Here is a 27,632-nt window from a genome sequence, read left to right as displayed (position 1 = left end):
GACTCACGGGGGCTCTCACGCCTAGCATGCTTGATGCCACTATTGTGGTAATTCCGAAGCCAGGGAAGGACCCCGAGGACTGCGCCTCATACAGGCCGATCTTGCTCCTGAATATCGATGCCAAACTGTTTACTGGCATACTGCCGCACCGTCTAAATTATTATATGCCAGGCTTGGTCGACCCTGATCAAGCGGGATTTATACCGCATAGACAGTGTAGCGATAACACCAAACGACTGCTCCATCTATTGGATAAAACTGATCGCTCTCAAAGGGAGGCGCTATTTCTCTCTATTGATGCTGAAAAGGCGTTTGATAGGGTTCATTGGCCATACCTATTTAAGGTGCTAGAGCGCTTCGGGTTGGGCCCCGGTTTCATGGCCTGGATCCGATGTATCTACCGAGCGCCCCGGGCGGCGGTGCGGGTTAATGGGACGCTCTTGTTGCCATTCTCGGTTCAAAGAGGAACCTGGCAGGGGTGCCCCCTCTCGCCCCTCTTATTTGCATTGTATATGGAACCCATGGCTCAGCGGCTTCGTGATGACCCTAGGATCACGGGCGTGAAGTTTGGGGGAGATAAGCACCTCATCTCATTATACGCGGATGATGTGATTCTTACTCTGGCGGATCCTGCGACGTCGCTGCCTGCGCTAATGAGTGTACTTGAGGAATTTGGAAGGGTCTCTGGTTTCCGAATCAATATGCTAAAGTCACAGGCCATGAGTAGGTTTATCAGCGCTGAGCATGAAAGATTTGAGGGACCGATTCCACTTCATATGGCCCTCCTCAAAGCTCCCATACTTGGGGGTTGAGTTAGGCTCCACGGTCGCCCGTACAGCGACGTTGAATTATATGAAACTGACGCGGGAGGTGCAGCGAGATTTGGAGAGGTGGGGGAGGTTTAAACGGTCTTGGTTGGGTCGGGTGGCGGCAGTTAAGATGACCATCTTGCCACGCGTATTGTACGTGTTTCAGGCACTGCCGGTGGAACCCCCACCACGAACAATAACAACCCTTCAAACAGCGGTCCTTAAATTTATATGGGAGGGGAAAGCGGCGTGGCTATCACGACATGTGATGTATCGCCCTAAGCGGGAGGGGGGATTGGCTGTCCCCTGCCTTCTGAGATACTTTCAGGTGGCACAATTGCGTTTCCTATTAGAATGGAGCCATCCGTCCTCTGAGAAGCATTGGTGTTTCATGGATCAGGCAGTGGCTGGCTCACATATATGGAAGTAGCCTTGGCTTAAGCGCCGTCACAGAGCCCGTGGGTTGTACGTGTCCCCGGTCACGGAGGTGTCGATGAGGGTGTGGGACCGCATGGGCAGTCGAATGGGCCTAGTGACCTTTCCGTCCCCAATGACCCCCCCTGGCCGCGAATCCTGATTTTGGTCCAGGCCTTCAAGTCGAGGCACTCCGTCGATGGCATGAAGGGGGTTGTAAAAGGGTTGGTTGTTTTTTTGATGAACATGGAGTGATCCCCTTTGACAAGATGAAGGAGACATATGGCTTAACTGAGGCAGACAGGATGATGTATTATCAGATACGACATTGGGCTCTGTTACTGGCCAATAGAACATTAATAGATAGGCCCTTAACACCATTTGAAAAATGGATTATAATGAAAAAGGATGATAAGCGATTGATCTCTGAGCTTTATGCTCTCCTGCGGTGGGGGTCCAACCGCCCAAAACTAAGGGTCAGCTGAGATGGGAGAGGGAGCTGGAGAGATAGCTCTCCGAGGAGGAGTGGGAGAGCATTTTTTACAGGACACATCACACAGCTTATAATGCGGCAGGAACAGAGTCAGCTTATAAAGTGGCATCCTACTTGTACTATACTCCAGCAAGGATCCATGCCTGGGATCCCGTTAAGTCAGACCTGTGCTGGAGAGGGTGTGGAGGGACAGGATCGCTTGGCCATCTCTTATGGCACTGCCCTAAGCTCCATCGGTACTGGGAGAATATATTAGACATTTTTGACTCGGCTTTCAATACTCATAACCCCAGATTTCCTGCGTACATCTTGCTCGGCCTTCCCAACGCACTCACTTTCCCTTTGAAATCAATGAAAGGTAGGCAGATGGCCTTAGCTATAAGAGCTGTGGCAACCATTCTTAAAAATACTGTCTACGGAGTTCACGGAACTGACATGCCCAACCTACTTGAGGGTTTTGAAGCTGAATTGAGGGAGGAGAAGCGGGAGTGCAATGGTTACGTATACCCGGGGCCATGATTACGCTGGTACAAGTCCTGGGAGTGCAAGATGTTGATGTGATCTGGTATGCCAGCTGTGGGGAATCTATGTTTGATGTTATATCTAGTTCCTTTTTTATCGCTATGCATAGAGCATATTGTATGTTTACGCAGTGGTTCTATTTTGAAGCGTGGCATATGCGTTGTTTATAACTGAAAATACCAATAAACAGATTTGATCCATAAACTGGGATGAGTGGTCATCTTGATTGATGGGAGGAGTAGGACAATCAACAAACAAGGAGTTCTCGATTGGAAGAATGAGTGTTGGAGATAGGAGGAGAGAACCTGTTTACTCCTGAGCCTAGGAGGACCATTTTTTTTCTAGGTTTACTTCTCAAGTTGTCCCTCTCAATTTAAGCCCCACAAGGCCAATAGAAGACAAATGTGAACGTTTTCCACAGGGTCTGGTTTATTGTTGGAATGGAAACTCAAGTTGCAACTTTGCTATGCCATAAACAAGAGATGTAATTTACATACTATGGTTATGATGAATAGAATTTACCCTGTTCTGTGACTATAACAGAAACAATTTAAACTTAAAGAACTGTGGAAACTGGGATATGTATATTACAATCAAGAATCACTATCCCTAAAGGGGGTGAGCATCACAACTGCAATCCCTTTCTACTAGCCATAATGTGAATTCCCATCTTCAGAACATGAAACAAAGCCCATTCGCCCGGTTTTCCCCACCACTGCTTAATGAAGTGAAGCTGCAATCATCCGCCATCAGTCCAAAGCAAGAAGTCTACCCATTCACACTAGCTACTACCTAGGGTTTATGGTGTGCAACATACATTACCCTAGGAAGCACCCACACACCCTTTTGCTGGGAGGAGGTGGGGTATTATCCACCATAGCTTGCTCTCCAGCTCAATGTTGTGATCTGTCAGATCCATGAAATGATGAAAACACACTAGCTGTTCATCCCTGCCCCTGAACCAGAAGGGAAGCCCAAGCACTTTTAATCATGTTCCGATGCTCCAGTCCATGGTTGAAAGTAATAACCGGTTTAGGTAGACCTGCCTGAATCAAGAAAACATACCAAACTGGAAAGATACTAGTACATGTAAGTGGCTTCTTTCAGACAGCAGTTGTTAGGCAACGTGTTATGTAGTCACATTATGTTCAGCAATAAATAAATAATTACCTTCGCTCTCCTTTAGGTCAGGTAATTTCCGGAAGATTGTTCGGATACCAGGCACTGCTTGGTCATACTGATGAAGAACCTCCATGCAATGTTCATTAAAAGTTTTATCTTTTTGGGAGATGCTGTGGAGCAGCAATAGAGTGTCACGTAAAAACTGAACTGCTTTTTTCTGAAATCCACAATGTCTGTTTTCAGGTCTTCTCACTTTCAGCCACTGCCGATGTAGCATTATGACAAGCGCCTTTACAGCCTGCACCAAAAGAAAAAAATAAACTTTTAACATTAAAAGCAGGATAAAGCAAGATGATATGTTTCTGTTACATTCCAGGGACAATTAAATTAATGCAAGCCTCATTTCCCCCCTTCAAATGTACTGTATGGACCACAGAAGCATTAGGTGACAGCATGATATAATGTTTCCAAACAAGCTATTCTCCAGGAGATTTTATATGGACTCAAAATGAATTCGCTTAATATCAATGTAGCCCCTTCAGCATCACAGTTTATGCTCTTACAGAAGTTCATTAACTCATCAAAAATAGATCCTTAGGAGACTATTTTATACCAAGATAGAGAATATGCCTATTTCTCCCATCCACACACTTCTAACTTAAGACTGATTCACACATTAACATCAAGGTAAATTTCCCAATCCACCATTACCGTTCTATGGTGCTAACAGACAAAAGACATAATAAGGATACAATGCCCACTAGATCACCAAACACAAAACTCAAAAACCTGAGGGTTAACACCTCATTATATACAATATTCTGATTTCTGGAGACATTAATCATTCTCAAGAACCCTCATCATGGGCAGAGTGCTTTCAAAGCATTAACTCATTCTACTGCAATTACAATTGCCTTAAAAGCGAGCTGAGAAATGTATTCTGAAAGTAATATTCGTAAGAAGGCCTAAGACAGTAACCGCATACACAAAAATTAAACATATTGAAATATGAAGCGCCAAAGGTGAGCATTACATCAAACTACAATAGGATTCTGAAGAACAATATAAGCATACAATCCCACAAAGTTTACCTAAATAATAATTTTAATTAAATGAAGGCTGATGAAATACTAGGTAATAACAGTAAAGGCAATACCCGTTCAGGCTTAGAGTGCTGCATAAATTATGCAAAAAGGAAGCAGGGAACTCTTGATAGTTACCAAATGTAGGTGGAGAGCAGCTATTTTATATTGAGTACCCTACAACACCAGTGACACTTTCAATCTGCTTACCATAAAGGTCTGTTTTTCTAGTAGAGTTTTTAAGCACAGGATTGGCACAACGCTATCCATGTTGAGCTAGAAATAACTGTAAAGTACACAAAGATGCCAAATTCCCATTACATCTTTACAAAGTTTACAAACAAAACCATCCATGTGGATTTTACAGTGATATTTCAAGACTATTTGCAAACACTCACACAGATGCTGTGACTGCCTCCAAGGACAATATCAAACGTTTTCTGCTAAACTTTCACCTGGCCACATTTAGACAATATCGGTGAACACAAGACAGCCTAATTATGGAACATGAAAATTCCTATTAAATAAAGTGTTTTTACTGGAAGATCTTACTGCCCAAACCGCTATGTCACTGAAATATAGAAAAAAAACTGTTGAATATAACCATCCCAGAGCTAGTAAGGGTTTTCAGGACGTTGGAGTCACAAGATAGGAACACATGGTCGTTCATGAAGGCAAATGGAATGGTAATTCATAAGCATGACAAAAAAAGACGAATATACAAATATTACACATCTATAATCAATCAGGACTGCAAACTACTTGCAAAATAATTATTGGAATTCACTCAACAAGTCACTGATCGAGGACAAGCTAGATTCCTCAAGGACAAATTAATTGGTGATTATACTAGACCAGTCTCTCAAACTAATAGCCAACAGCTCAAATGACACTATGTTAGCCAGTGTTCCCAAAAATATATCCATAAAGATTTCCAGTCATTATTCCTGCTCCTTGAAGACTGATCACCTAACTTTATTGAAAAGGAAAAGGTCTCTTCTACCTTCAGAAAGGGACGAATAATGATCTTGGTAACTTGACCCAAACAACTGCTCTGCTTCATAGGCCATTGCAAAAATTGCAATTATCTCCTGTCTTCCATCTCCTAATTTTAACTACTACCATCAAGTACTAACTTGTATATACTTTTACCATAATGTAATTATTTGCAATATATGCTCCTAGCCATATATTGTTTAAAACTCAAAGCTCCTTTGTTATAAAGTATTTCTTCGTTTTCATCAGTTTCCATTAAGCATACCTTTACATTGTAGTTCCCTTTTCCTTGCATTATCACATACGTATTGCTTTTAAAACACCGAGAGGCTAGATTAATTTCTTGGATTTGTAATACAATATAACTAAAACAAATACAAAATACAAAGTAGGAAACAAGTTACTTATCTGTAACTGTAATTCTCCAGTATTGGAAACTTTCATAGATTCACATGCTTGAACCATTCCCAGTCATCGAGATGGGAGTATCAGGTGTAATACAAAAAGTCATGCTCAAATGCATTTAACGCTGTAGAGGTACGAGGCCTCTTAATTTAGTAACATTACATAGTCATTTTATAAAAAAGAACCAAACTTAAAAGACAACCAATCAGCTTACACCACCCTCTAGAACCCTCCTGTGAATAGCAATTTTCCCTCAGATTTTCTGAGCACAAGTGCAAAAATACAGCTAGGACTGAGGAAAAAAAAATGAAGGTGAGCTCCCCAGGGGAGAAGGGTGGGATGCATGTGATACTTTGAAAGTTTCCAATACTGGAGAACTACAGTTACAGGTAAGTAACTTGTTTCTTACTCCAGTATTGGAACTTTCATAGATTCACATGCTTGAATCAGAATAGTAAGCAGTGAATAACACATTTTCGACCTGCAGATAGTAACATAGCACTTGAAATGCGAACTGGCATGAGAATATGTTCATACACTTATTTTTACGATCTACAGTATTATTTTAAAGAAAATGTGAAATAACACAAAACAAGCGGATGGAGGGAAGGAATCATTTAGCTCACCTTCATTGAAACAGGTTTCGAAGGCCCGCTTGCCCAACCGCTGCATCCCGAAGTGTCTCCGTGTCCAAGCAGTAATGCTGCGTGAAGGTGTGAGTTGTCCTCCATGTCGCAGCCCGACAGATGTCTTTAATTGACACACCAGCAAACAGCGCACAGGACGCAGATATAGCTTTGGTAAAATGCGCTCTCACACTTGTTTGCAATGGTCTACCTGCTTTCTGATGGCAGAAGATGATTGCGTTTCTAATCCATTGGGATTTAGTCCGTTTCGTTACAGAGTGACCTTTCCTAGCGGCACTGAAAGCTATAAATAACTGATTGGACTGTTGGAACAACTTTGTTCTGTCCAGATAGAATTTTATGCACCTTTTAAGGTCAAGTGAATGGAGGGTCCTTTCTGCAGTAGTTTGCAGGTTCGGGAAAAAAGATTTTAGAACCACCGGCTCGTTGATATGAAATTCGAATGGCACCTAAGGAATACATTTACGATTGGTGCGTAGAATGAGACTAGCTTGTTTGAACTGCAGGAAAGGTTCTTGTACAGTGAAAGCTTGAATTTCACTAACTCTGCATTTCGAAGTAAGGGCGAGAAGGAGAGCCACCTTCCAAGTGAGATGCTTGACGTCCGCCATGTGGATAGGCTGAAAAGGCTCCTTCATAAGCTGGCCAAGAACAATGCTAAGTTGCCATTCCGGAGGTGGAGGCTTTACTGGAGGAAAATATCTGAAGAGACCCTTCAAGAATTGCTTGACTAATGTTAGAGAGCCTAAGGACGGTTTGCCTGGTACTCTCCTGTATCTGGAGATAGCCGCCAAATGGACTCTAATTGACAAATGGGCAAGTCTGGAACGTGCCAGCTGTAAGAAATATGGCAACACCGCCTCTGGTGCTGAGGAGAGAGGGTGCATTTTCTGGGTTTCACACCACTAACAAAATCGCTTCCAATTCAGGCAGTAAGATTTGTTGGTGCTAGCTGCACATGCTTTAGCTAGCACTTCCCTGCACTCAGTTGGTAGGTCTAGATGGACAAATTTGTTGAATTCAGGAGCCATGCCCATAAACTCAGAGACTTGGGATACGGGTGCCTCACTTGTCCCCGGTTGATGGTAAACAGGTCTGGAACTGGTCTGATTCTGATGGGTGGACAAGCAGACAGGATAAGCAACTCTGTGTAGCAGTTGACACGGCCACGCTGGAGCTATTAGGATCATCTGGCAGGGTTCCGACTTCATCCTCCTGATCACCCTTGAGAGGAGAGGGATTGGAGGAAAAGCATACACATAGATCCCTGACCATGTGATCTAAAATGCATCCCCCCATGATCTCTGTTGGTGATGCCAACTTGCATAATGTTGGCATTTGGCGTTTTGGGAGGATGCAAATAGGTCCAGACTCGGTTTTCCCCACTGGTCGAAGATAAGATCTAGTGTCCTTTGGTCTAATTCCCACTCGTGGGAGGTTGTTGCCAACCTGCTTAACGAATCTGCAATGTTCTTTTGTAGGCGTGGGACATGTTCCGCTGTTATGTGGACTGAGTGGTGAATGCACCATTCCAGATAGTTTGCACTTCAAGAGAGAGTATGTGGGAACGTGTTCCTCCTTGTTTGTTTATGTAGTGCATTGTGGTGGTATTGTCTGTTCTGACAAGCACTGCTGACCCTCGTATCCTCGGAAGGAAGGCCTGTAAGGCATAATAGACCGCTCTCAACTCGAGAAGGTTTAAGTGGAAAAGATAGTGAGAAGGGGGCCACTTGCCGCTCACCCGAAGGTCCTGCATGCATGCACCCCATCCTGTGAGTGATGCGTCCGTAGTTACAACCACTGGAGGAATTCATACTAAGAAGCGGAGTCCTTTTGATATGTTCTCAGGAATTGTCCACCAATCCAGAGAGAGTGGACCATGCATGGTGTTATGAGGATGGTATCCTCGAAGGATCCTCATGCTTGCGCCCATTGCCTGTCCAGGTCCTCCTGAATTGGACGCATGCGCAGCCGACAGAATGGAACAAGGTTTATATCATGACTAGTAAGGACTTGTACCGCCGAACTGAAAGACACCTTTTTCTTTGGAAGCGCTTTGCTAGTTGTATTAACCTTGCTTGTCTGTCTAGCACTGGAGAGGCTTTGTCCTGTTGTGCGTCTAAGATAGCCCCTAGGAAGGCTAACTGAGTTGATGACTGAAGATACGATTTTTCTTTGTTGAGCATAAGGCCTAATTCCTTGAAAAGGCGCAATTGCCTTGACTGAGTTTTTTGCTGACTGGACATCTGGAGCTTTCACTAGCCAGTTGTCGAGATAGGGAAAAACCTGGTGTTTGTTTCTCCTTAGGTAGGCTGCCACTGGCGCTAGACATTTGGTGAAGATTCGTGGTGCTGAACGTAGCTCAAAGGGGAGGACCTTTAACTGGAAGTGTTTGCCGTTGACTACAAACCTCAGGTACTTTCTGTGCAGAGGATGAATGGAAATGTGGAAGTACGCGTCATGAAGGTCTAGAGAGGCTATGTAGTCTACTCTGTTCAGAAGCTGGAGGACATCTTGCAGGGTGACCATCCAAAATGTTTGTTTCTTGAGGTACTTGTTCAGCTCCCGTAAATCCAGGACTGGCCTCCATAAGAGAGATTTCTTTCGGATGAGAAAGAAGCGGGAGTAGAAACCCTTCCATCTCTGGGAATATGGAACAGACTCTATAGCTCATTTCTTCAGCATGGTCATAACCTCCAAGCGGAGCAGACGAAGATGTTTTTGTTGGGTCTGGGATGGAGGCATGGATGGGGGAATCTGGATGAATTCCAACAGGTGTCCAAATCGGACTACATCCAGCACCCACTTGTCCTTCGTTATTTGTTGCCAGCGTTGGATACGATTGTTTAATATTCGTTGAAAAATTGTAGGAGAAGAGTGAAGAGGAAGTGTTGTTAGGCAGTCATTGCCTACGCACAGACTCTGTAGATTGTCGCCCTGATATGTTCTTGTGGTAGGGCCTGGTATAGGCTGCAGGAGGCGGTTGCTGCAGCTGGTATTGCGGCCTAGACGGCTGGAACGTGAAGGAATAGGATGGATACTTATATTGCTAGTATCTTCCGCGAAAGGAAGGTTGACCTCTGCCCCTAGCACCACGAAAGGGCACTTTCCTGTACTGCAGAGTGCCTAAGGATCTTGCTGTCTCCATACCAGATTTAATGGTTTGAAGCGCGTTGTCAATGTGCTTCCCAAACAGCGCGTCCCCATCATATGGAAGATCCAGAATCTTTGTCTGTTCCTCAGGGCGAAAGTTGGCGATTTTGAGGCAACCTTGACGCCTCAACACAGCTGACCCAGCAAGTAATCTGAAGCTCATCGCTGCTATATCAAGTGCACAATCGATGATCTCTGCTGAAAATCGTTGGCCCTCCATGTGCACCTTTCTGGATTCTGTTTTGGAAGCGTCTGAAAGCTCTTCCAAGGATTGAGACATGTCTGACCAGAGCTTTTGATCATATCTGCCAACTAGAACAAGGGAATTGCCTGCCCTTACTACAATAGCGGACAATGAGGAGAAAAGCTTGCTGAAGTATCTAGGCGTTTCCCCTCTTTATCCAGCGGTGATGTCAACGGCGTAGAGGGGTTCCTAGAGCGATGCTAGGTGGCTTGCCAAATCACGGAGTCTATCTTCGGGTGGCCTGAGAAGCAAGCCGGGGCAGGCTCTGTGGTTTTATATCTTTTGTCCAGCCTCATCAGCACTGCAGGAACTGTTGCCGGATTCTGCATGATCTTCAGGCCCGAGCTCCAAACATGTTCTACGACGGGTATAGCTCTGACCATCTTCCTGTGTGGTTCTTTAAAATCGTAGAGGAAGCAATCTTGCTGAGTTGCGGGCATCGGAAGATCAAACCACGTGGCGGCACGTTCAAGTAGGTTATGGAATCCACCTATTTCTTCAGGTGGGGACTGTACCACAGGTGCTGTAGGAGAAGCAGGTGCCGGTATAATATATTCGTCACACTCATCATTGCCTTGGTGTGGAAAGAAACGAATGCTGCGGTCTTGGCTAAGGTGTATGATGCAGCTGCTGCAAGTGGGGAGTTGTTGGCTGAGGCGGAAGTATCGGTTGTTGAACCGAGGAAGACTTTGCCGGAAAACGTTCCTGATAGTCCACCAACATTGCTTGCAAGTCTGAAACAAATGCAGGGGGGAAGACCTACCAGCCCTGGCTGCTTATAATAGCTTTGCGTATAGTATGAAGCATCGTCATTTGAGTATTCTTGGCATTTAACCCTTAATTGGGAAGGGCTGCTGGCTACTTCAAAAATACTCTCCTCATCCGAGTCATCGTCATCTAACAGATGCGAGGGTAAAAGGCTGGAAACCTGGGTAGGGGATATGACTGAGGGCGTCAGATGCTACTTCTTCACCCTCCCGTGTGCGTCCTGGTCCGTCGACGAAAACAGAGTCAAGGAACTCTGCACTTTCCCCGCAGTCTTCATCATCGACGAGAGATGCGCCGCCGACAGTGGTAGTGTCGACGGGGGAATCGACGACGAGAGTGTCGACGGAACAGTCATCGTCAACGGTGGAAATGTCAACGGTTGAGATGTCATTGACAGTTGGAGTGTTGTCGACAGTGGGCCTGTCGTCGACGATGCAGTTGATGGTTGTATCTCCATCGATGAAGCTGTCGTCAGTGGAAGCAGCGTCGACGGTATCAACGCCGACGGTGAAGAAATAGGACATGCCGTCGACGAGAATTAGCATACTGTCGACGAAGAGCAGTTTTTTGTCATAGATACAGAGAGTGTGGCGATGGTGGAAGTCGTCGTCAGGGCATGAGCAGTCAACGGCGCCATCGTTGACGATGATGATCCTATCGACTGCGCAGAAGTTGGTTTCTTGAAGGTATGCTTTACCTTGAATGGTGGCGTTGACGGCTCAGAGAAAGGCTTCTTCTTTGACTTTAAGTCTGAAGCTTTACTTTTCATCTTTGAAGGGCTACACATTTTTGAGGACATCTCAGAAGATAAGATTTTTTTAAAGCTTTCCTGGGTCTTTTCTCTGAAGAAACTTCAGATTGTCGTTTTACAGGTGTTTTCACCACAGAAGCAGAAGAATGGGCACTGTCCTCATCAGAAACTGGATTGTCCCTGGATTTCAATTTTTGTAGCCAGATGAGAAGACAACCTTCTCTGTCCTTAAGTGTCTTAGTAGAAAAGGTTCTACATACCTTACAGTCTCTAGGTTTATGATTAGGATTGAGACAAGATATACAGTCCTTACGCTGATCATCCACATGCAGCCTTTGCTTCATGCAGGTAGCACAGACTCGAAAAATTCCTTTCTTAGGTGTCTCTGACAAGTTCCTACTTGATGTATAGACCTCAATCAAATACGTCACAAACTTAGGACTTTGTCTGTAAATGGATGTGTGGCAGATTGTCAGCACTACAAACTTAACTTTCTTCTTCAGTATCAAAAAAGGGTAGATGACCTACATACGTAGCCACAGATGCCCTTCTTGGTAAGTGCAATATTGTACTTACAGCCATATTTTGTACCACCTGTAACTTCAGGAAATCAGATTTAGGGAGGGCCAGGTATATAGAATTATAAATTCTATACACTACCATGGCTTGCAAAACTGTAAATGCATTCTGGTGGCAAGACTGCAATTGTCTTTCTTAGATGCCTCAGATGAAAGTAACATGTTGATGATAAATGTTTTATTTTTAACCAACAACATTTTAGTCAAATGAAAAACAAAAACGTATTCTATGCAGTATTTGATGGAACTGGGCAACGTTCAAAGAAGGCTGGCCCCTATGTATGATTCCATGCAGAAGTGAAACCTCTCTTCAGTAAGACCTCAGTTCTGTCACAGTTTTATTTCAGACAATTATAACTCATCCACCTCGTCACAAAGATCATACAGCTGATAAATGTGGCCAGTGATAATGAGGCATTTCCATCCAGACTGAAAATAACTAACCAGTGCACCATCAGCACGCTGTAACTCATGACCACAAGATCTAACAATGCAAACAAATGGGGCGATGTTCACAGTTAATATGAGGTATAACGAGGACCCTGTGGGACAATTTTTTAAATCCTTATATATGAATGGTGCCATTGACACTGCTTGAGTTCACTCTTGCAGGAATGATTTCAGCCATTTAAGTGGTACATCTTTCACCCAAATCTCCTTGAGATGTATGATGAGTATAAAATGTGACAGTGTTAAAAGCTGCAGGGCATCTAGTAGGAAGAATGCTGGCTACTCCTTTATCCTGGATCATCAACAACTTAAGTATTACCACCAAAATGGCAGTTTCAGTCCTATGGTAAGTTCTGTAGCCTGCTTGAAAATAATTTAAAGCATTACTCTTCCTAACAAACGCGGACAGTTACCATGTTAAGGGAATTGTTTTGGAACAATGTGAGTGCTTGTCAAGATCAGAGGGCCCGCAGACATGGGCAGCCAGAAAATATCAAATTTTTGAGCAACACTTTCTTGCCTCCCAACTTTAGTGTCTTTGCCTCTGGGCCACCGGTGTTTGTCTGGACGACACTGCAACAATGGTTGACAACTGGGATCCTCCAGCATATCTGCCTGGTGCCCTATGCTGCCAGCCTGTCTCCTTGACTAATACAGGTCATTCACTTATGTTACCCCAGAGCTTTCTGTCTTATGTCTCAAACATTCCCTTACGGGCTTTCCATTTCCAAGTTTTCTTCACACAAGTGGAATAGTGGTCCTTGCTGGCCTCAAAAAATGGTGTGCCCTTGGCCCAGAAACTTTAAATGACCTTTTCCAGGACGCACACTCACTAACCCTGGGAAAGCTTAACAAGCACTACTGCATACCACAGGGCCATTTCCAAGTTTATAATGACAAGCCTAAAAAAATCTACTCGCCCACTTGCTACGGCAAGTCATATTTTATCAGGTCAAATTATTTTTAGGACCTAATCGCCCCTTCAGGCGAGCTGACAAATAACAGGTGTTCTTCTGTTCAGTCAGAAAATGAAGGAGCAAAAAAATAAGCCTTTAAATCTTGATACATTTGCTCTTTGTTCAGAGACATAGATCAAAAGTCAGTTTGTCTTCTTACAATTAATTCTGTAACATGAACTCTCTGACCTGCTGTACTATGAGTGTGAAATAAAAGGCTGTAGGGTGTCAGGTTTTTCCTAACACACAACACATAAATAAGTAAGTCAAGTGTACAAACATTTCAAAATATATTTCAGTAGTTATGAAAGCCCATTATTTGTTTGTACTTCTGTGGGATGAGAAAAATATTTGAATAGGATGAAAACAAATTAGAACACTTTACTTGGTGATGTGAAAAGGATAAATATGTTTTCTGAAACCCAAATTTCACAGAATATGGTTAATACACTATATAGTTTTATAAGTAAAACTGCAAGTTTGTGGAAGGTTTTTGGATATTTCTTGGAACTATCCAGTCTGTAAATGACCGTGTGCTTCCACATCATGCTTTAGTAATATATTTATTAAAAGTGAGTGTTACAACAAACTGAGAAACAGCCGTGCTCTGATGGAAATTCTATTAGTAGACTAAGAGGCAAGTCATCAATCATGCGTCCCCTATATGTGAGCTAAATTCGTATTATACATTGCACAAACGTCTAGTAATTTAATCAAACAAAAGAGGTATTTTTGTACAGCAGAAATGCTGAGCTCAGATATTTGAAGGTGCACTCATAGGTGAGAATGAAACAAAATGTGACTTTGTAATCTAAAATATTTGCCTAGGATCAAACAATCTGAGACCCGTTTGCAGGTCAAGTACATTACGGTTAAGTTGAGTAGTTTATTCAAGTTGCTCAACCTGCAGATCTAGTAAAAGGCTTATGCTTTTTCGAGGCCTGAATGCAATAACCTACATAATTTGGCATTGCTTGCACATCATAGAAGATGAGCTACCTACACACAAGTTAATGGAAACGATACACACAAAAGGCAAGGGTCAACACATCTCATTTGATGGTTGACAATAGCACTCACCACCCACCCTCTGTTCCCACTAGATGAGCTGCAGGATAAACGGCAATTCAGTGACACTGAATAGGACCGGATATTAGCACACCCCTCTGCAGCATCCAAAAACACCAGGTTCAAGCTCATTACATTTTACATACATCACAGAGAATACCTGACTCCTGAGAAAATTAAGAATTGTTTTCCGGGCGCTGATTATTTGAGTCTGAGATGCTGCTAACCAAATGCAAAGTAACAGATGATGGATGGAATGCTGAACAATGCAAACATTCACCCCTAGTCACAAAGATTTGGGTTGAACCCATCATTTCTTTGCCCACCACGCCACCCAAGTTTGGACCCAGCCATATGCAAATCAGTTCTGACCCTGTTCCTCATGGGAATAGTCCAGCCTGAACATTGGGAGTTGCACAATTCAGTAGAAAAATCCAGAAAAAACAGTCACCAGTATTTGCTGTGCATGCATTAACTAATGCAAGCAAAATGTTATGTATTGTGCCTCCCAGTAACAGGAATCTACTGGATGAGTCCGCATGTAAACGGTGTAATTTAAAGGGGACATGTGGTGTATAAGGATACATACTCCCTTAGAGTAAGTAATGTAAGAAGAAAAATAACTATGCTGGCCCATTTAGAAGCAAGGAAGAATAGGTGAGTGGGAGGAGAGGTGTGACTCTTGCAAGAGGGCACTATCTACTCCAAGGCGGTCCAAATACACCAGCACCCTCGTTTTGAAATGGTCATTAAGGCCGCTGAGATACCATGTAAGTAATTTAATGGTGTGCCTATTGAGTATGTGCGGGGGGGACAGGGGCATAAGGCTCGGCAGGGAAGATTACCAACCTGGAGAATCTATTCAAACACAGAACAATCAAGCCCCCTAAATCACCCCCGATCTCCTTGGGAGCCCCAGCTTTGAGTACTAGTGCGAGTTGGGGCACTGCGAGTTGCGAGGCAGGTACAACTCATTACACAAAAGAGAATAGTTATACAGGGCCAGAAGGTGCCCATTCCTGGCAAGGCTGACTGGTTCTGAGGCGAGTGACTTGCAGAATTGGGGAGCCTCAGGGGCCTGCAGGAAAAAACAGCACTTTGCCACTCACCTCAACTTAATCCATGGGGGATACAACATGGAGAATCTGATCCCCCAGACAGACAGCATCCATTAGCTCAGAGAATTTGTACTTGGTGTCCTGAAAAACAGCAGTAAAGTATGGGTACATGGACATCGCCGAGCCTTGGTATAGGAGCAGACCTTTCTCACTTGCTAGATGAAGAACAGTGTCCAGTCTCGATAGTTAAGAAGTCTGGCAATTATCGTCCTCGGTGTAGCACCCGGAGGCGGGCAGGGACCAAGCAACCTGTGCACCTGTTTCACCAGGAATGCCACGGAAAAGACATGGCAATCAAAAAGTGAGGTGAGCAAGGTTTCTGCATAGTATTTCATATGACCAGTGTCAATACACTCTTTAGTGCCTACAATGCAGATACCGATGCGCTGACATCGTGCCTTCCACCTTCAGATCTTCATTTTTCGTTCCAATGGCTGCCATATGTTTCTCTTGCCTGGCGACCCTCGCTCCAGGGGGCATTGTGGCATCGCCAAGATCAGAACTCGCTGCTGCGCCCCATCAAGCTACACACACTGTCCAAACGGGTAGCCATGGAGTTGATCTTGACATCAAACAAACTGGACACCTGCACTGAGCTCCAGAAGGACGGCTGTAGTAGACCTCAAAGGCACCTCCCCAGTCGCCTCCTGTTCAGGGTCAGCAAGAGTAGAGGAGCAGTCCATATGTCTCAGAGTCTTCTTGATGTTAAAGGGGAACTTTCCCTGGTGCATTGAAAGGCTCAAAATGCCCTGCACAGGGCAAAAGGAGGGACTAAGTGCCAGAAGCTCACTGGAGTGACTTTCTAGTTCTCACAAGAATCCAGTCAAGAGTCAGATCCAATTAGTGTCCCCAATTATGCTCAGGCCAGAAAATGGTAAAGATTGTTTACACATGTCCAAGATGTAACTCTCTTGTATGTCATAAGGAGTTGTTTGCTAATATGTAAGAATTAAATGTCAATAAAAACTGTTAAAAAAAAAAAAAAAAAACAAGCATTGGCAAAGACAATAGGTTTTGCATTTGTTTTTTTTTCTTTTGCATTCTATCTTATTAACTGGATTATAAATATTAGAAACAGGTTATAATAATGTTTGTTTTAAATATGATAAACCGTTAATAGTTGCTTATGTTGTAATATATGCTGAATTAATATCCATGGGTTCCAAACTCGTAATTTCTACTGTATTTAATATGGCATTGTATTAGAGTATAGTAATTTGGTGTTTAGAGAGGCTATGACCACGTTTTGGCCCTGGTGCCACTCTGCTGCACCATTCAAATCATGACCTTAGTGCTTGTAAGATAACTGCACTTGTTGCAGCTTGTTTAGAAGTAAAATTTAGTAATGATTTGTATTTAGTAGGGTTCCTAGAGCATTTGTGGCACAATGCCACTGCACCTGCTGCACCATTCAAATCATGACCATAATACCTGCAAGGTAACTGCAATGTGACGACCGCCTGTTTAGTAGTAAAATTCTGCAATATTTAGTAGGGTTCTGACATCTTGTGGCACCTGTGCCGCTGCACCATTAAAACCATGACTCCTGTGCCTGCAAGATAACTGCACTTGCGGTTGCCTGTTTAGTAGTAAAAATATAGCAATATTTGGTGTTTAGAGGAGTTATGACAACTTTTGGCTCCACTGCCACTGCACCTGCTGCACCACTAAATACTGCCTGCAAGGTAACTGAACATGTGACTGCCTGCTTAGTAGTAAACTATAGCAATATGGATAAGTTACTTACCTGTAAATCCTAGTTCTCTTCCAGGGGTATCCTCATCAAAGTCATAAACATTGAATATTCCTGCCCTTGTGCGGGGACCCCGGAGCATATATATATAAAATACATACATATTATCATGTGTAAAACAGCAATGCAGGCTATAATCATAAATAGGCTAAAATGCTTTATTTCTATGCAAGTTTTTTTTTTTTTTTTTTTTTTTTTAATATTATAAAATCACAATAGATCATAAATATCTACCTAAGCCCCAAAAACTGGACTTAGGGAAGTAAACAGCAGTAAATAGCAGAGAAAAATAGAAAAAACCACATTGAAAAACAATGAAGCATTCTTAGCCAATAGGCTGCATGCAGGTTAACACAGGAGAACCATAAAAACTTTGGCACCGTGCCTTTAAGACCCTGAGCACCTCCAGTATCCCACCATGCCTCAGGGGTGAAGGGAAGGTGACAGTTGGTTCACAGTTAGGTCAGTACTTTTTTACGGTGACAATCTGTGTAACTGATCAGAAAGATAATCTGTCCTGCACTTCTAGGAGACTTGAGTCCGGGGAGGAGGGTGGGTTGTTTATGACTTTGATGAGGATACCCCTGGAAGAGAACTAGGATTTACAGGTAAGTAACTTATCCTTCTCTTCCAGGGGATCCTCATCAATAGTCATAAACATTGAATAGATTAGCAAGCCCATCTCTAAACTCTGCGGACTGTCTGAAAGAAGTGCAGGAAAGAATACATATTCATGCAAATAGATTTCTAAGAGAGGCCTGCCCCACCTGGGCATCCGCTCTTGCATCCGAGTCTAAACAGTAATGCTTAGTAAAGGTATGCACAGACTTCCATGTAGCAGCCTTACAAATCTCGGAAATTGGTACATTGTTAAGGAGGGCAGCAGTAGCCGCTTTTCCCCTTGTGGAATGCGCTTTTGGCCTAGCCAGTAATTGCTTATTAGCCAGTTGGTAAGTGTTAACAATACAAGACACAATCCATCTTGATATCGTTCGTTTAGACGCTGCCTCTCCTGTTCTTAAATGACCATAATTCAGAAACAAATGGTTAGAATGTCTAATCGGTTTTGTTTTGTCCAAATAGAATTTCAGCACTCTTTTCAAGTCTAAAGAATGCAATGCTTTCTCAGCCGGAGTCTCCGGATTGGGAAAGAAAGTCGGTAAAGATATAGTCTGATTGATATGGAATTCTGACACCACCTTCGGAAGGAAAGATGGGTGAGTTCGCAGAACCACTCTATTATCGTGAAAAACCGTGTACGGTTCTCTGCAAGACAGAGCCTGAATTTCGCTGACCCTCCTCGCTGAAGTAATGGCCACCAAAAAAGCCGTCTTCCACGTAAGGTGCTGTAAAGAGGCCTTGTGGATAGGTTCAAAGGGAGGGCCCATAAGTTTTGACAGGACTACATTCAGTTCCCATGGAGGAGAAGGTCTCCGAATGGGAGGAAAAACCTTTTTCAAGCCTTCTAAGAAATCCTTGACTACAGGTATCGTAAAGAAGGATTCCTGAGAAGGCGACTTACGATACGCTGTAATTGCAGACAAATGAACCTTAATAGAAGATACCTGCAGACCAGACTTCGCCAGATGAAGCAAATAGGACAGTATGACATCCTCCTGAGCTTGTATGGGATTTATACCTTGTTGAGAGCACCAGATGTAAAATCTCTTCCACTTAAAAGCGTAAGAACGCCGCGTGGAAGGTCGTTTTGACTCTTTCAAGATGTTCATGCACTCCTGTGAGAGCCCTAGGTGCCCATACTGTAGGAATTCAGGAGCCATGCTGTCAAGCTCAGAGAGGGAAGGTTGGGATGTAGGATTCTGCCTTCCATTCTGCTCAGGAGATCCGGTCTGCACGGCAACCTCCTGTGAGGTTTTTCCGATAAGTTGAGTAGATCCGTGTACCAGAATTGGCGGGGCCATTGTGGCGCTATCAGAATCATTCTGGTTCTGGAGTTGTAAAGTTTGTTGATTACTGCCGGTATGAGGGGAATCGGTGGAAAGGCGTAGAGAAATATCCCTGACCAGTTGATCAACAGGGCATTCCCTTGAGATCCCGGACGGCAGAACCTGGATGCGAAGTCTGGGCATTTCTTGTTTGCTTCGTCTGCAAAGAGATCCAACTGGGGTCGACCCCATTGACCGAAGATGTCCTCGACGACTTCGTCGTGTAGGACCCAGTCGTGCGCGTCTTCTAGATGTCTGCTCAGGAAATCTGCCTCTACGTTTTGCTGACCTGGCAGGTGTATCGCTGTGATAGACATTCCCCTGGCCAGGAGCCAATGCCATATCGTTTGGGACTCTCGAGACAGAGGTAGTGATCTTGTTCCCCCCTGTTTGTTCAGGTAATACATTGTGGTTGTATTGTCTGTCTGAATTAGGAGAGATTTCCCCTGAACCAATGGAGAGAAAGATTTGAGAGCCAGATGGACCGCTCTGAGCTCCAGTAGATTTATGTGATAGTTCTTTTCCTTGTCGGACCACAGACCCTGAGCTTGGAAGGAACCCAGATGAGCACCCCAACCCTGAAGAGACGCATCCGTTACCAGAGTGTCGGCTGGAATTGTCTGGTGAAACGGAGAACCTATCGACAGGTGAGGTCTGTGCATCCACCATTGTAGTGATTGAAAAGCCGCTGCTGGTAGTCTTACTCTGTCCTCCCAGCGACCAGTCTTTTGGCTCCAGTTGTTCTCTAATGCCTCCTGAAGGGGCCTCATGTGTAGCCTGGCATTCAGGACAATGAAGATGCATGAAGCCATGGAGCCCAGAAGCGATGTCACCTGACGAGCAGTAGGTGCATCGGCTGTTAATAGTTGTTGACACTTCCTGTGGATTGATAAAAGTCGTTCCTCCGAAGGATACACTCTTTGGAGCTCTGTGTTTAGTATAGCTCCCAGGTAGTGGAGGTTTTGTGTTGGAATCAAGGTTGACTTGTTGTGGTTGATTTGAAGACCTAGAGACTCGAAAGTTCTTAGTACAATGTCTCGATGTTTTCTCGCCTGATCCGGAGAGGAAGCCTTCAATAGCCAGTCGTCCAGGTAGGGGTAGACGAATATTTTTTGCCTTCGAAGATGTGCCGCTACCACTGCTACACATTTTGAAAAGACTCGGGGTGCAGACTTCAGGCCGAATGGTAGGACTCTGAATTGGTAGTGCTGTGACGCTATCTGGAAACGTAAGAATTTCCGATGTTTGGATGCTATTGGGATGTGAAAATATGCATCCTGTAGGTCGATGGAGCACATCCAGTCTCCCTGATGCAGTTGCGGAACAATCTGGTGAAGGGCTAGCATCCTGAACTTCTGTTTTCTTATGTACTTGTTCAGGAGCCGTAAGTCCAGAATTGGCCTGAAGATGCCCTGTTGACCTTTTTTCGCCACCAGAAAGTAACGGGAGTACACCCCTTTTCCTTTTTGTGCCGGAGGAACCTTTTCTACAGCTTTCTTTTGTAGGAGTGCAAGAACTTCCTTGCGTAGCATGCTGAGATGAGAAGGAAAACATCTTGCTGGCGGCAAGTGTGGCGGAGGTTTTTTGAAAAGGAGAGAATAGCCATGTTCGACAATATTGAGCACCCATTTGTCTCTTGTGATGGAGTGCCACTCGTGAAGATGATGCGTAATACTTCCCCCCACCGGAGTGGTGCACGGTGCTGAGGGAAGCAATGCTTCATTGCTTTGTTGGTGTCTTTGCTGTAGACTGTTGAGGTCTACTTGCCCCTCGGTCTCTTGTGGGTCTACGTGCCTGAAACAGGGGACGTCCCTGTCGTTGTTGTGGCCTCTGAGACCAGTGAGGGGTTTGAACCCTCTGCTGGAATGGTCGTCTGTCGTACCTCCGCCTGAAGTCTTTCTTACGTTCCAGGCCCACTGCCCTCATAGTGTCCACCTCCGTTTTCATTCGGGCCATCTCTTCATCCGCGTGGGTACCGAACAACGAATTCCCGCTGAATGGGAGGTTTAAAATGCGTTGCTGTGCTTCCTGTTTCAGACCCGTGAGCCGTAGCCAGGAAGACCTCCTAGCGCAGATTCCGTGCGCATACCCATGCGCAGCCAAATCCGCCCCGTCCGCCGCCGCGCTGATGACCTGGTTAGATACTAGGCCCCCTTCCTGCAAGATTTCCTGGAAGTCCTGTCTATCTTCCCTGGGCAACTTTTCTGTAAATCTGTGGAGTGAGTCCCACAGAGAGCGGTCATATCTGCCCAGAAGTGCTGAGGCGCTGGAGACCTTCATAGCAGATGCCGCCGTACCGCACATCTTTCTCCCCAGGGAGTCTAGGTGTCTGCTCTCCTTATCCGGGGGGACTGTGGAAGATGATGCCACAGAGTGTGTTTTTCTGGCTGCGGCTAAGATAACAGAGTCCGGTGGCGGATCCTTCCGCAGGAATAAAGGATCTTGCTCCGGAGCTTTGTACTTCTTTTGAATCCTAGCCGGGGCAGACTTGAGAGTGGCTGGAGTCAGAAAGGTGTCCATAGTAGGTTGCAGCAAACCCGGTACTAGTGGCAGCAGTTTTCTCGAGACTGATCTGTGTTGTAGGGTCTCAAAGATAACTGAGGATGAGGTGGCCGGCTCCGGTACCTCAATATTTAGTTTCTGCGCTCCCCTTAAAAGAACCTCATTAAAAGTGGTGATATCATCCACCGGTGAGATCCTAGCAGGTGGAGAATCTGTCAGTGTGGGGGAGTAGCGCCCAACAGACGATCCTGAAGAAGACCAAGAAGGTGATCTTCTGTGTGGTGTTCGCGACCTGGTTCTCCTTCGGGAACGAGACCTGCTACGAGAAGCTGTAGCAGAGTGTGCAGGTCTTGTGGTCGGCTGACGAGAAGCAGAACGAGCCCGTCCTGCTCTAGCTGTAGGCGATGGCGTTCTAGGTAATGAGGCAGTAGGAGAATACATCCTAGAGTATTGGGAATCCGGGGATGCTGCCGGTCTATTCAGGCTCTCTAACCATCTAGGTGATAGAGTGATGGGAGAAACATGCCCCGATGAGCCCGCTCTGGAATGGGATGATGCACTCCGTATAGAGACCACCTGTGAGGGAGCTTTATCCGCTGGCTCTACTGCCTGTGACACAGCTGAAGGTTGTGTCGACGTTGATTGCATCCTCGACGTCGAAAGTTGCGATGGCTGGTCTGTCCTCGACGTCGAAGGCCTCGACGTTGAATGCCTTGACGCCGATCGCGGGACCTGGACCTGGACCTACTCGCCGTCGTGTGTCTTGACGTTGAGTGGCGAGTGGTCGACGGCGGATGTTCATGCCGTCGTGGTGTTTTTGGCGTCGTGTCCTTCGACGCCAAGGGGCGAGATGTTCTCGACGGCGAACGGGAGCGCCGGAGATGGCTCGACGCCGAACGGCGGTCTGCCGTCGACGGAGATGTACCCCTGTGCTGTCCATGCTTCGACGCTTTGTCCCTCGACGTCGGTCTGGTCGCCGTCGACGGCGATCTATGCCGGTGAGACGGTGGCGCCGATGACGTCGATGGAGAACAAACAGGCACAATCCTACCTGTCGACGTCGATCTGGCCATTCCTTCTGTTGTAGGCCTGGGAAGTGAAGAGGATGTTGACTTTTTCCTCTCCTGAAGCCCATGTAGCCTGATTTTCTCTCTGTCTTTGAGAGTCCTCCTTGACATCTTCTTACAATACTTGCAGGTGTCAGGACAGTGACTCTGTGGCAGGCAGACAATACACAGAGAGTGTGGGTCTGACTGGGCTTTCTTCTTCCCACAAGAAGGACATTTTACAAAAAGAGATGGCATTTTCTGTCAGAAAAGACTGCCAAACTCAGACAAAAGATGTTATCTGTCGAGTAAACAGGAAAAACACTATTTTTAGGGATTTTTCTGAAGAAAAAACTCAGAAAAACTGAGAGCTCAATGCTCCAGGATCCTCTCAGAAGAAGCCGGAAAAAAGAACTGACCTAACTGTGAACCAACTGTCACCTTCCCTTCACCCCTGAGGCATGGTGGGATACTGGAGGTGCTCAGGGTCTTAAAGGCACGGTGCCAAAGTTTTTATGGTTCTCCTGTGTTAACCTGCATGCAGCCTATTGGCTAAGAATGCTTCATTGTTTTTCAATGTGTTTTTTTCTATTTTTCTCTGCTATTTACTGCTGTTTACTTCCCTAAGTCCAGTTTTTGGGGCTTAGGTAGATATTTATGATCTATTGTGATTTTATAATATAAAAAAAAAAAAAACTTGCATAGAAATAAAGCATTTTAGCCTATTTATGATTATAGCCTGCATTGCTGTTTTACACATGATAATATGTATGTATTTTATATATATATGCTCCGGGGTCCCCGCACAAGGGCGGGAATATTCAATGTTTATGACTATTGATGAGGATCCCCTGGAAGAGAATTGGGGTTTAGAGGGGTTCCTAGAGCTGTTGGCCCCAGTGTCACTGCACCTGCTGCACCACAGAAAATCATGACCCTAGTGCCTCCAAGGTAACTGCACTTGTGACTGACTGTTTAGTAGCAAAATTTAGCAATAATCTGTGTCTGTAGGGGTTCTGACACCCTGTGGCCCTGCTGCCATTGCTCCTGCTGTATCATTCCAACCATGACCCTAATGCCTGCAAGATAACTGCACTTGTGAATGCCTGGTAATAAGTCACTGAGAGAATAACAAATCGAAATAAAAGTCACCCAATTATACAAATGATTTTCTTTAAAAATGAGTGGGTGGTAATTTAAGAAATGAACACACAAATAATTTTAATATTTACAACTGTTATTCATCAGAAATGTAATTATTAAGTAATGAAAAACACAACATAATTTGCTTCACATTTGCACTCGATACTCCTTTGCATAATGGTGACATGTTTACACACATTTCAACGTGCATTGACTTTTGTTCATTTTAATTTTCTCGTACAAACACCAACAAGAAACCAATCACCAAAACCCGGAAGGTGTACTTCACTCACGCTCCACTCAACGGCAAAAGCAGAAGAGCAGGAAGTGACCTGCTAGACAATAAAAAGCAAGTAAATTTAAGCAACTTTGGAGCGCCGTTTGAATGAACAAACAGGAAGTTCAGGTAAGTAAGGGGCGAAGGAGGGGCAGGTTTTAAGTCCCTTTAAAGAATTTGATTTAGTAGCATAATACTTTGCAAGCACAGCACAAGAACTGGGCAGGCTAAACCTAAAAATGAATGATGACAGTTGTTCATTCACAAATATTTCTGCTACTGTTGACATAAGTGGCAGTAAAATGACTGGTCTAAAGTTACTCTTAACCGATGGATCAGCTGATTTTTTTTTTTTTTTTAAACAGTGGCCTTACAATTACTTTTTCTCCAATCCATTGGTACTACAGGACTTGTAAAGGAGCAGTTAACAATACCTAACAGCCTAGGATCCAAGGATTCCACAGCAAGATGTAATATCCTTGCAGGCCTAGTTTAAAGGTTTCTACTATAATTACTACCTAACGTTTGCCATCCTCCCCAGATTAACTTAACTTGAGTAAACAGCTATACTTCCTTATCTGCTTCCCTAAGTGAATGTTGCTCACCACATTTGGCTGTCATCAAAGGGACCAACTTTTTCTGCCTTTCGTCTTTGAAAAGATGTAAAAAACCCTTCTTATATCAGAGAAATAGCTAGCTAAGGAATAACACAATTCTAAATTAGGAGTAATGAAGTGTTTCAGCATTAGGGCTGAATAATCCTCTCACAATTTTGCAGATCTCTTTAGTAGAGTTATTTGATGTAATACATTTATTATCTTAGTTTCCTTAATCAACTTTTTATATTCCTTCAGAGCCTTAAAATATTGTGCTGTTTCTAACAGTCATAATCCTTCACCAATATCTTTCTAAAGCCTTACGTGCTTGTTTACTCAATATTAACTTCTCAATTTTCAATTTCAAGCTTTATTCCGGCAACAAGTGCTATAAAAGCATTCCATAAACATACGTAAAAACCACAACATATGAAATACAATAAAATCCTCGGAATGAGGGATTCCACATAACCAGGGCCCGAGACATATAATCACATGCTGGATAGACTATCAGCGTGTACGTACAACTTAATTATTTGTAAGAGTTTGTGGACCTGTACCATAAAATAGCTAAACATGATAATGCTCTATGTCATGGAACTGAAACAATAGATTTTCCCAGATGGATTTAAGTTCATAGCGACTTAACGTTAACCTGCCCTCGATAAAAACATGACGCCTATTATAATAAAAATGTATAAACATGAAATAGAGGCTAAGAATAAAAAACGTAAATTTTTTGTTAAAACATAATCTGTATCATTTGGTAGAAGTAATGTATTATCGTTTAGGGTCTTACTCTAATGCGCCGTATTGCTGCTAAAAACTTTGCCACTGCACACACCACAGGCCCATAAGTACTAGGTCTGCAAATCCTAAGGGCCAGGTGTAGGAGGCTGGCCTGGCTTGTAGTGGGTACCAAGGGGTACTTACACTCTGTACCAGGTCCAGTTATCCCTTATTAGTGTAGAAGAGGTGTTTCTAGCAGCTTAGGCTGATAGAAGGTAGCTATAGCAGAGCAGCTTAGGCTGAACTAGGAGACATGCAAAGCTCCTACTATACCACTGGTGTCATATGCACAATATCATAAGAAAACACAATACACAGATATACTAAAAATAAAGGTACTTTATTTTTATGACAATATGCCAAAAGTATCTCAGTGAGTACCCTCAGTATGAGGATGCCAAATATACACAAGATATATGTACACAATACCAAAAATATACAGTAATAGCAAAAGGAAGTAATGCAAGCAATGTAAAGTTACAGTAGATTGCAATAGGAGCACATAGGTATAGGGGCAACACAAACCATATACTCCAAAAGTGGAATGCGAACCACGAATGGACCCCAAACCTATGTGAGCTTGTAGAGGGTCGCTACGACTATAAGAAAACAGTGAGGGTTAGAAAAATAGCCCACCCCAAGACCCTGAAAAGTAGGTGTAAAGTGCACCTATAACCCCCAGAGAGCACAGAAGTCGTGATAGGGGGTTTCTGCAAGGAAGACCAACACCAGCAAAGCAACCAAAGTGGATTTCCTGACCTGAGTACCTGTGGAACAAGGGGACCAAGTCCAAGAGTCGCGACAATGTCGAGAGTGGGCAGATGCCCAGGAAATGCCAGCTTAGGGTGCAAAGAAGCTGCCACCGGATGGTAGAAGCTGTGGATTCTGCAAGAACGAAGAGGGCTAGAAACTTCCCCTTTGGAGGATGGATGTCCCACATCGTGAAGAAGCTTGTAGAGGTGTTCCCACGCAGAAAGACCGCAAACAAGCCTTGCTAGCTGCAAGGGTCGCGGTTAGGGTTTTTGGATGCTGCTGTGGCCCAGGAGGGCCCAGGAGGGACCAGGATGTCGCCAATTGGAGGAGGAGACAGAGGGGGCGCCCAGCAAGTCAGGGAGCCCTCACAGAAGCAGGCAGCACCCACAGAAGTACCGGAACAGGCACTTGGAAGAGGAGTGAACCGGAGTCCACCCGAAGACACAAAAGGGAGTCCCGCGACGCCGGAGGACAACTCAGAAGGTTGTGCACTGCAGGTTAGAGTGTCGGGGACCCAGGCTTGGCTGTGCACGAAGGAAATCCTGGAAGAGTGCACAGGAGCCGGAGCAGCTGCAAATCACGCGGTATCCAGCAATGCAGTCTAGCGTGGGAAGGCAAGGACTTACCTCCACCAAACTTGGACTGAAGAGTCCCTGGACTGTGGGAGTCACTTGCACAGAGCGGCTGAGTTCCAGGGACCACGCTCGTCGTGCTGAGAGGGGACCCAGAGGACCGGTGATGCAGTCTTTTGTTGCCTGCGGTTGCAGGGGGGAGGATTCCGTCGTCCCACGGGAGATTTCTTCAGAGCTCCTGGTGCAGAAAGGAGGCAGGCTACCCCCAGAGCATGCACCACCAGGAAACAGTCGAGAAAGCGGCAGAATAAGCGATACAAGGTTGCAGTAGTCGTCTTTGCTACTTTGTTGCGGTTTTGCAGGCGTCCTGAGCAGTCAGCGGTCGATCCTTTGGCAGAAGGTGAAGAGAGAAGTGCAGAGGAACTCTGGTGAGCTCTTGCATTCGGTATCTGAAGAATTCCCCAAAGCAGAGACCCTAAATAGCCTGAACAGGAGGTTTGGCTACCTAGGAAGGAGGATAGGCTAGTAACGCAGGTAAGAGCCTATCAGAAAGAATCTCTGACGTCACCTGCTGGCCCTGGCCACTCAGAGCAGTCCAGTGTGCCAGCACACCTCTGAATCCAAGATGGCAGAGGTCGGGGCACGCTGGAGGAGCTCTGGGCACCTCCCCTGGGAGGTG

At 44.7% G+C, this 27,632-nt stretch overlaps 1 protein-coding gene across 2 annotated transcripts in view; it reads right to left on the bottom strand.

Moving 5' to 3' along the window:
* ATRIP (ATR interacting protein) overlaps window positions 1-27,632 on the bottom strand; it is a 266,785-nt gene that overhangs the window by 34,316 nt on the left and 204,837 nt on the right. For both annotated transcript variants that reach the window (XM_069206686.1, XM_069206687.1), the window contains one exon: window positions 3,409-3,658. In XM_069206686.1, the coding sequence (XP_069062787.1) occupies window positions 3,409-3,658 (250 nt within the window). The remainder of the gene's footprint in view (window positions 1-3,408; window positions 3,659-27,632) is intronic.

This window comes from Pleurodeles waltl, chromosome 9 (genome assembly GCF_031143425.1).
Source record: "Pleurodeles waltl isolate 20211129_DDA chromosome 9, aPleWal1.hap1.20221129, whole genome shotgun sequence".
Lineage (NCBI taxonomy): Eukaryota > Metazoa > Chordata > Amphibia > Caudata > Salamandridae > Pleurodeles > Pleurodeles waltl.
The sequence above is the reverse complement of the archived record's forward strand: the minus strand, read 5'-3'. Positions and strand labels throughout refer to the sequence as shown.